The sequence below is a fragment of the Puma concolor genome, chromosome C1 (genome assembly GCF_028749965.1).
Source record: "Puma concolor isolate L17-30 chromosome C1, mPumCon1.1.hap2, whole genome shotgun sequence".
NCBI lineage: Eukaryota > Metazoa > Chordata > Mammalia > Carnivora > Felidae > Puma > Puma concolor.
Window position 1 is genome coordinate 208,840,407 of NC_141674.1, and position 10,874 is coordinate 208,851,280.

At 46.2% G+C, this 10,874-nt stretch overlaps 1 protein-coding gene across 2 annotated transcripts in view; it reads right to left on the reverse strand.

Annotated features, from left to right (window-relative positions):
* The window catches only part of WDFY1 (WD repeat and FYVE domain containing 1), a 47,066-nt gene extending 39,716 nt beyond the window's left edge, over window positions 1-7,350 (reverse strand). Inside the window, exon 1 of one of the 2 annotated variants that reach the window (XM_086719753.1) lies at window positions 7,120-7,350. In XM_086719753.1, coding sequence (XP_086575879.1) covers window positions 7,120-7,256 — 137 coding nt within the window. In that variant the 5' untranslated portion in view covers window positions 7,257-7,350. The remainder of the gene's footprint in view (window positions 1-7,119) is intronic. The other variant, XM_086719754.1, reaches the window with a different exon arrangement.
* Between the last annotated feature and the right edge of the window lie 3,524 nt (window positions 7,351-10,874).

Sequence of the window (10,874 nt, forward strand, 5' to 3'; positions counted from 1 at the left end):
CTGATTCTTTTAAACTCCTACAATAGTAAGTTTGAGGAAATCTGCCGATACTATTTCATATCTTGATAAACCACCAAGCATCTCTGTTACCATCAGCAAAGGATATTTTTTCCTACTCTGACTACCTTCAGGGGCTGCAGACATAATGGGTAATTCTGGTAGCCTCCATGCTTTCTATAACATTAGGATGTTAGCCTGCAAGAGAAAGAAAAGGATGTGGTCATCAATGCAATCTGCTTTTATCAAATAAAGAGCAGTTTCCTTTCAGCCAAGTCTCTTGAACTCTGCCCTCTTCATTCCTGCCACAGAAAGAAGCTTTTCTCCTTTGGTAACAAAAGGGGAAAACACTAGATTTTTATTGAATTGACCATCTAAACGGAAAGGCAGGGAAATCGGCCTCTTTTCACTGAGGATAATTAGATTGGCTGAGAAAAATTTAAATTTCCATCTCCTTTTCCAGGGAAGGAATTCAACTGCCCACGATGACGACTCCTGATTTTGTCACAGGCAGATCTCTATCCCAAGAGGGAGGCCCCTTGTGTGGCATCTCCCCCGGCTCCTGAGGGAAGGACGCTTCTCCTGAAGCCAGATGGCTGCTTTTCTACCTGCAGGTTATTTTCTTTTTCACTTGAGGAACCATTCCTGCTGTTACCTGTTGACTGTTAGCACCGAGATGATTTCTTGTGACCTCTGTGCTATCAAGAAGACTAAAAGCCATCAGAACCTCTAGGAACAGGAGCAATCCAGGCAGGATGCAGTCAATTTAGGGGCTGTGCAAAGCTTTCTTAACTTCAAAAAAAAAAAAAAAAAAAGTTCAAACTCTATCCCCAGCCTAGTCTTGAAACACACAAGGTTAAACTCACCCCAGAGAAGCACAGTTTGAGGAACTAGGAAGAGTAGCCTGGTTTCCAATTCTGTTCCATGCTTTATTCCTACCAGGTCTGTTTAGTGATTCACTCATACTAACATCTGAGAGACCACGGCATGCCTGCTTTCCTTCTGTGAGTCTAGAATTCTGTCAAGTGCTACGGCCAGCCCCCAATAAAGCAGTGGGTCCTGAGTCTCTAATGAGCTTCCTGGTAGACAATATTTTACAGATGTGGGCGTAACACAGGAGCACTTCCTGTGTGACTCCACAGGGCAAGGACTCATGGAAGGTGACTCTGATTTCCTCTGGACTTCAACCATTCCTTTCCTTTCACCGATTCCGTTTTGTGTCCTTTGTAATAAATCATGGCCATGAGGACAACCATCTCCTAGTGAATCATCGAACCGAGGGGGTGATCTTGGGGCCCCCAAACACAGCCGGGCAAAGATTTTATGAGGAAAAACTAATGACTGACATGACTTGTAAATGACCAAATATGGAAATGATGAGAAGGCACAACTCAAAGACTGTTACAAGAACTTAGGTTTGTAAGTCACTCCGAAAATGGTATTGCTTTATTTATACAGGAAAAACTAGTTTATTCACACACACACACACACACACACACACACACACACACACACAGTAAGCAGATATCTTTAGCTTTTGATGAGATTAAAGTAATTAAATGGGAAATAACAGCCAACATATATATGGTGCTTTCTCTGTGCTGGGCACTGTTCAGAGTACTTTGCATACTAATTCATCTAAATCTCACAAAACCGTGAGGTAGATACTATTCCCATTTTGCAGATGAGAAAACTATGGCACAGAAAGAATAAGTGACCTGCACAAGGTCACACGGCTGGGATTCAAACTCTGGCATTCTGGATCCAGAATCTGTTCTTAACTATGCTATAAAAAGAAAATGAACATCACAAAGAAGGGCCACTCTAACGAGAGAGGAATAAATGCTTCTTCCCTTCTCACTTCTTGCTTTTATTTTCTAACACAAATCAAAGAGTCTACTTTTAGGCACTGCATGACAACAAAAACACAGCAGTTAACGCCCTGGTTATCTGTACAGGCTAACAACTTCCGGCTATGCCAGGTTTTCTCCTGAGCATAACACTTAAAAATCAAGTGGTTTATTCGAAATTGTTTCTGCATGAACAGTTAGTAAAGATACACTCTTTCCCTCAAACCATCTTTTCAGTCTTAGAAATGCCTAAAAGGAAGTACACATATTAAACAGCTGGCATAACAATAACAAGAAAAGAAGATGCCACCAAAAACATGCTACGAGTTGGTTTTCTGTCATTGTTATCGTTTACCAGCCTAAGTGCAACATCCTAAAATATTTCACAACATGGGAGCTCTGCCTTTGTTTGCCTTAGGCCAAGCAAAATTTCTTCTCCAGGAAATCAATCGCCTGGCCCCCAGGCCCCTGATGCAACAATAGCATAAGCACGCTCGTCCTCAAACTGTTTCCCAAAATTGAAGACCACAGCCCTAACTTATTTCTAAGGTTTTATCACAAAGGTTTTTTTCTTTTTTTAATTCTATCCTCCAACTGACTCTAAATTTTTGATGCAAAACAGTTCAAAAGGCCAGTGGGTCCAGGGAATGGGTTTTCGCTGTCTCACCACATTGCAGTTCTATTCTGAAAGCAGTCTCATTTTCTGTTTCCACTCTCAGGAAAATGACTGCTGTAGCTCAAGCCCTTCAACTTACTGCTCAGGTTATTGCTTTTATTTTTACCGTTTCCCCGACTAGAGAGACAATCATACTTTATTCACTGAGGAATTTTTCTTTGTAAAGTCCACGCATGTATCATTCTTCTGTTTTGCATGCTCAAAAACTGCCCGTTCCAAAGTGCAGGCAACTGGAAACTGAAGAGTTTAGGGTAATTACCACTGTAACAAAATCTACATGAATGCATACAAAAGAGTACGGCCGTTTTCTGTTAACCCTTTGCGGCCCAGTAATCCCGAATGTTTCTGCCAAAACCATGACCGGTGGGTGACCCCAGCATGATGGAATTAAGCTCGGTATCCCACACCGGTTTAATACTCTGAGCGGACTGTTCGCATTAGCTTTGTCATATACACAGTTTGGTTTTAATGGGAAATAAACTCGTGCATGTAACAAATGACTCCAGGCAAATATATCCCAGAAACTGACGTTAAAAGAGGACAGACAAGGTATAAACAGTGTTCCCTCCCAGTGGGCCTACACAAGCAAGCACCGTGATCCGGAACTTGCAGAACCGGGGTTCTCAAAGTGGGGTTCCTGGGCCAGCAGCAAAAACAGCACCGGGAACGTGGAAGAGAGGCAAACTCTCGGGCCCCAGTGCAGACTTGCTGAAACAGAATCTCTGGGGCAGGGCCCAGCTATCTGTGTTTTAACAAGGCCTCCATTTGATTCTGATACATGCTCAAGTTTGAGAACCACTGTCTAGAGAGAGCAGATAAGTAAGTACATTAAGCCTAAACCAGGGTATCTCAGCCACGGCACCGCGGACATCTGGAGCCGGTAATTCTTTCTGCGAGGTACTGCCTCGTGCATTACAAGGTGTGGCGCATCATCTCTGGCCTCTACCCACCAGATGCCAGCAAAACCCCCCTACAGTCGTGACAACTGAAATGTCTCCAGATATTGCCAAATGTGCCCTGGCCGGCAAAGTCACCCCTCACTGAGAACCAGTTTTCGAAACTGTCAAAGGCCCTCCGCGGTAGGGTGCATACCCTATGTGTTCTCGGAGGCTCCCAGCAGGGCCTGGGGTAGCACCTGCAAGGGACACGCACTGCTGTTTCCCCAGTAAAACAAATGGACGCTCACACAGCATGGGATAAACCGAGATTACAAACGGTCTCATCTATTCAAGTGGTAGCACCAGTGAGTTTTCGGGCCCAGTTTACAAACAGAAACCACTTTTGACTTTTAGAATGTATTGAATTTTGGAGCTCCTGATGAGGGAAGTGACTGTAGTACCCACCTCAAGGGGAGATGTGAGGACTGGATGCTGCCGAATACATGGGTTCAATTCTGTACCAACAGAGAGAGGAACTTTTTTTTTTTTTTTAATTTAAATTTTCGTTCAGTAACATACAGCACAACAATGGCTTCAGGAGTAGAATTCAGTGATTCATCACTCACATACAACACCCAGTGCCCAACACAAACCCATCTAGCCCACCTCCCATCCCTCTCCCTCCATCAATCCTTGTGGTTGCTTTCCCTCTCCCCCTTCCCACCCAGAAAGAAGGGACTTTTAAAAGGTTAGCTATTGTTATTTCCAACGTACAAATTCTGATCACGTCTCTTGCTTTGAAGTCTTTGATGGTTCCTCACTAGCTACGAACTAAGGTCAAATTCCTAACAGTGGCATACAAAGAAGGCCCTTCCAAAACGGGACACTAGGACCGTCCGGCTCTCAGTACTCTCTCCTGCCATGGCCACTCATCCCCACTTTGCTCCGATCACCTAGAAGTGACGGTGGTTCTTTATTGCCTCCTGTTCTTTCCATCTGCCTGGAACAGGGATGTGTGTCCTCCTCCCTTCACACAGCCCACTTCTCTATCCAGTGACATCTCCTCTAGGAGACTTTCCTTGAACTCTGGCCCTCAGGGACACTCTTTCCTCTGTGTCTCCCCAACACCCTAGAAGCCGAGAGCACAGGGCATCTCTTCAACCAGTCTGTCCAGTCCTTTGGAAGCAGAGATTCTGGCTACACTACAGGTCCTGCACACAGTAAATGTCTAATAAATGCTTGTTTGATAAATAAGGGCGGTCAGTATTCTGTTTCCTCCATATGCTGGTTTCATGGGGTCAAGGGCCATAAAAATCAATGAATCAGAAGTTAGGAGGGCAAGTGCTGTGGCTTTTGATCCCTGTTGTATTCCCCAAAGCCTGGCACTCAATAGGTACATTATTTCTAAATATACGAATGCATGAATGAATAAATGATTGAACAGTAAGACACCTATTTATGACAATGTAAAGACAGACCCCCACATCCAACAACAACAAAAACCCATAGCCACATGCTTTCATAAATCTCATAAAGGCACCTGCTAAGAAACGTCCTACCTTCAAGAAAGCTCCATGGCCTGAAACACAAATTAGAAACACAAGGCTCTAACAACCTTCACCTGGTCCGGTCATCAGCAAAGGCCTTGCCGTGTCCGAGTTAAAAAAAAAAAAAAAAAAAAAAAAAAAAAAGAGCTGATCTAAGGCTCCCCCCAGAACATTTCAGTCCCAGAGCAGCTAAGTAATCACTTTCCATAAAACATTTATCAGCACTGCTCCTGGCCAGTGATCTCAAATATTCAGCAATTTACCCAACATGCATGAGTCATGGATAAGATATTTTACTGAATAAGATAGCTAAGTTTTATGAAATGTTGTCTGCATCTAAGTTGATTATCACGCAAATATCATTCTTGTGCCCTTTGCCTTTTTTTCACATTCCCTTCGTCTCCCTGTGGCTCATATCCCCCTCTCCCATTCCCTGCCTGCCTCTGCACACCAACACCCAGGTCTTTTGCAATCACTCCCCACCTCCTCTGAGGTTGGCTACATTATACAAGCCAGGAGAGGCTATTGCCTGCTCATAATAACCAGACTCGAAAAGCAAAATACAAAGGTCAACTAGGCAACCCAGGAGGCTTCAAGTTTTCTGTGCCCAGAACAGGCCCTCAGATGTTGCTTACTTCAAAAGATAGGACTACAAAAAGCTGTCAGCTCTAAGCAAAGAACAGTACCTTCCATTTCCAGAAAGCCTTTTGGCTTCTGGAATATCACCATTTAAGAGCACTCATTGTAGCAAGGAAACACAATTTCACTCAGCAAACATCCGTCATTTCTTCCAAATTCCTATTGTAAAGCCACAAACCTAAACTTTCAGCGTTTTAAAAACAAAAGTTTTAAAACAAACCATATCTCTCCAATCCAATCGCACAGCCCTGGGCAGACCAAAAAGGTAAGAGTCCTGGGTTGCATTTCTGGCTTCAGCAGTATCTCTGGGGCTTTCCTGGGGCCTCAACTTCCTCTTGGGTAAAATGACAAAATCGCACCAGATCAGTGTTTCCCAAATGTGTGAAGGGCATTCTTCAATGCCCGTTGTCTTAGTACAAGAATGAGATGACTTCAGGTGCACACAGGATAACATACTCTAGTCATTAGTTTAATTCTTTATGGCAGGTGATACTGGGTTTCTGTTAATAGTGGAAAACACATTTTTCTTTAAAATAAAAGCACCCAGGGGCGCCTGGGTGGCGCAGTCGGTTAAGCGTCCGACTTCAACCAGGTCACGATCTCACGGTCCGTGAGTTCGAGCCCCGCGTCGGGCTCTGGGCTGATGGCTCAGAGCCTGGAGCCTGTTTCCGATTCTGTGTCTCCCTCTCTCTCTGCCCCTCGCCCGTTCATGCTCTGTCTCTCTCTGTCCCAAAAATAATAAATAAACGTTGAAAAAAAAATAAAAAAAAAATAAAAGCACCCAACCTTTTAAAAAATAAGTCTCTTTTAGGAAAGAAAAACAAAACAAAACTATGTAGTAAATAGAGTTCAGCGGGTCCCAGCAGCTGTGAAGCAGAAGGGAGACAGTGAATGCTCCTGGAGGTTTGCTGAGAGAAGGGAATCCTTCGCAGCAGGACCCGCGGTCACCTGCCTCCAATACTCCTGGCTCAGAGGTTTGAAACTGACTGCGGAAGGCCAAGAAATCCCCCAGAGGTCGCGACGCTTTCGAGGGGCAAGCAAAACCCCACAAAGGAGAGGCAGGGACGGGGGTCCCGGGCTAGACAGGCGCGGTGGGGGTCACCGACGGGAGAGGCGCGACGGGAAGGGGGTACCCCTATGGAGGGACGCGGCGGGAGGGAGTCGCCGGCTGGAATGGGCACGGAGGGTCCGGGGTCCCGAGCTGGAATGGGCGTGGATCCTGGGCTAGAATGGCGCGGTGGGGGTCACTGACTGAAGGGGCGCATTGGGACAGGGGTCCTCGGTTGGAAGAGCGCTATGGGACCGCGAGAGGAGGTCCCCCGCTGGAGGGGGCGGTGAGACCGTGGTCCCGAGCCAGAAGGGTGCAGTGAAGGTCCCAGACCGGAGGGGCGCGTCGAGGTCCCGGGGGCCGAGGACGCCCCCTCCCGGAGAGGGACTAGGCCGCCGACCCCACGATCCCCACACCCTGCCGCCGGCGGGAGTACGGGCCGCCCCCGTCGCGCCTCCGCGGGCGCACGACCCGCCGGCCCTACCTGTCCTCGCTGGCCGTGATGACGCCGTCCTCCTTGGGGATGAGAAGCGCGGTCGTGACGGCGTCCTGGTGCCCCTCGATCTTGCTCAGCAGCACCGGGCGGCTGCTCTGCGGCCTGGAGTGGATCTCGGCCGCCATGTTCGCACGACGGCGGCGGCGGCAGCGGCCTCCCGGGCGGGAAGCCCATCAGCTGACGGCCGGGCGGGCGGGGACGCGCCGGTTCCGCTCGGGCTCCCGGGGCCGCGTGGGCGCCGCGCCGCCGTAAGCTCCCGAGTGCTGCCGCCCGAGCCCGTATTGCCTGGGGAAGCCGCGCAGCCGAAAACTCCGAAGCCGGGAGAGAGCCCCGGAGGCCGTCTCCCAACAAGTGGGAAAGTGACAAAGGTTGAAAGGTAAAGGCATTCACCCAGGAGTGGATTGGGCCGTTGGAGGGGACGAGGAACTGTCCGCCAAACCAGAGCCTTCTGGAAATAATGATACTACGTCGTGCTTCTTCTTAGAAGCCATTGTTTGGAAGATTTCGAAGATGTGGCAAGCGTGAAAAAATACAGTGCCATTTTTAGAATCCTCGAAAGACAGTCGGTGACACTCATTGAGTGGTGACTCTATACCAGGCACTATCCCCATTTCCTGACACGGATTATCTTATTTAGTGCTGATAACAACTTTAAGAGATGGAGAGATGGAGCTCTTGTATTCTCTTTGTAGCCTTGAGAAAACTGGACCACGAAGAAGTTAAATCACTTGCTTTAGGGCGCACGGCTATTAGAAAGAGAAAACTCCAGGAGATGGCGTGGTCCTGTGATCCAGATGTCAGTGCTGCCGGGAGCTGGCCCAGCGCTGACAGCTGCTTCCTTCGGAACATAAACACCAAACAATGCCACTCCATAATCATATATAAACACAGCCAAAACATGAAATTGTCCAAACCACACAAATGAAAAAAACATCCCTCTATGCTGGCTAACAAGAGTGACTCCTGTTTCTTTACCAGTTAGTTCCAGCTTTAGCCTCTGCCTAGTCTTCCTTCCTCTAGACAAGATTTAGTAAAAGCTCCAATCATAGAATGACCCCCATTTCCTGACAAAATCCAGTCCAGTCCAGAGGATAGCCCTTCTTCCTTATATCCTCCCTAAAATCACCGAACACAAACCTAAATCCTACAGTAAGTTCTATCACTAAGGCCGCATAATTCCCACGATATGCCTTCTCCTGCCAGTTAGCAACCAACCCAACGTGATCAAGTACAGGTGCGTTCCTGGTGGCTTTTGGCTAGAGCACATCAAGAGCTGCTAAGTTACAGTCATGATGGGGACCCAGAAAATCATTGACTCCGGAGACCTCCCCTCTCCAACCCACACTCCCCCCCATATTATTCTGACCCATGAACTGCAGACTTGCACCAGAGATGTACCGTACCCATGGCTATCCAGCACTTCCAATGTGACTAGTCCAAACTGAGTTATGGTATGAGTTCAAAATACACACTGAATTTTAAAGACTTAGTACAAAACAACACAAAGAAAATAAGGGATTTCATTAATAAATTTTATGTTGATTACATGTCGAAATGATAAAATTTAGATACATTGAATTAGATATTTAAAAAGTTAATGTCACTATATTTAATACAGCTAATAGATTTTATATCACGTATGTGCTTCACCTGGTATTTCTATTGGACTGTGCTATACGAGTACTTTCTTACATGAAGTTAATAACATTTATTCATGGATTTATTTATTCAACAAACATGCATTGTATACCGACTAAGCACCATATTCTGACAAGATGAATAAGACATGGTTCTTGCAAGGCTTTTACAGTGTGATGACTAGACTGAACAACTTTTTTCAAACAACAAACGTTTATTGAGTGCGTGCTATGACCCAGACACCATTCTAAATGTAGCTGTGCTCCAAAGACACAACGGTTGCTCTACCATTAGGACTTAGATTCCAATGAAAGAACCGGATGATAAACAACAGAAATAACTAGAAGACATAGTATATCAGAAGATATTAAGGGCTGTGAAAAAAATAAAACTGAACAGTGATGGGGTGATAGAGGGTATGGCAATTTTAAACAGGATGGCGTGGAACGTTCCAAGATATGTTGCATAGATCCACCTTCGTAGAAGGAAGGCGGGCTGCAGATGCTCACTAGCTTTCAGCTCCTTCAGGGTTTGCCTCAGCTGCAGAGAGCCACCAAGGCTTGACCATGCCCTTCACGGGGCAGCCCGAATTCTGTAACTAAATGAGAGAGGAGTATAGAGGGCTGGCTATTTCAGTCCAGTGTGGGACACACTGATAGGCAGAACTTGCTCCAGAGCTCTCTCATGGGTTGGATGAGAATTTGTCAGGCCTGTATTGCAGCCGACTTCTACCTAATCCTGTTACATCCGCCTCTCTTCACAGATGTGGATTCCTAATAAATATCCCGCACACCAATCTCTGTCTCAGTGTCTGCTTCCAGAGAATGCAACCCAAGGGAAGGCCTCACGGAGAGGGTGATGTTTGAGCCGAGAAGGAGAACAGGGAGTAAAACAGGCAGAAGTGTGGAAGAAGTCCTCTCCTGCAAAAGGGCACAGCAAGTGCTAAGGTCCTGAGGTGAGAGCATGCCTGGGAATTTCTAGGGCCGGCAAGGCAGCCAGTGTGGCTGGAGCAGAGTGAGTGAGGGGTACAGAGAGATGAGGAAGAAGGGCCACCGGACAGATAACGTCTCCCCTGGAGGCCATGGTCAGGAGTTTGGCTTTTACTTTAAGTGAGATGGGACGCCAGTGGAGGATTTTGAGTGCAGAAAACTACCTTGATCTGCCTTCAGTCTTAAAAGGCAAGGGTGTCAGTTGGGAAGCTAATCAAATAAGGCAGTCGAGAGACAGTGATGGCTTAGAACAGAGTGCAGGCGGTGAGAAGACAATAGAGTCTAGACATTTCTGGAAGGTGGAACCAATGAACTTTGTTGGATATGGGGTATGAAAGAAAGAGGAATCAGGAATGACACCGGGGTGTGTGGGATGACAAACTGAAGAAATTGAGTTGCCTTTTACCGATCTGGGGAAGATGCTTGGGCAAGAAGATGGGGAGTTCAGTTTTGGATGTATGAAGCTTGACATGTCCATTTGGAGTTGTCAGGAGACGATTATGCGCCGGAGTTTTGTATATACACAACTGGGTAGCAGAGAAGTCTGGACTGAACACATAACTTTGGGATTTGAAGGGACATAAATGAAGTGCATCAGGCAGCCCTGGGTGGGGTCTGTTTTCTGAGCCTGGGTCCTAGAACCAAGTAGTCCCATTAGCATATGTTTATTGAATAAACAAATTCATGAATGAATTTTAAAAACTGCTTAATACCTCAACTCCATGAGTTAGTGGGAAAAGCTTCTTGAGACCCTACATTTTTGCTTTGTATATTACATTCTCATTGTTGTATTTACTGAGAAACTCTCAAAGACCCGTCCTATTAACATAACGTTATTTGCTCCAACTAGATTACTAGATTATTTCTCCCAGTAAATGGACTGTTACAGAAATAATAGTTCCTGTGCTTTCTTCTAACCCATGTATTTGACTAATGTTCAGTGAATTTTGTTCACATGCAGTGTAAATTATTGAAACACAAAGACCAATCATGATTTTGTCTCATCCCTTCTGAGAGAATTTGCTTCACCCAAAAATCCATCAGCTTGTTTTATGATACGTGCCAACCTCCATTCCCTCTCTCCCTCCCCAAAGAGAACGCTTTTATAGGCTATGA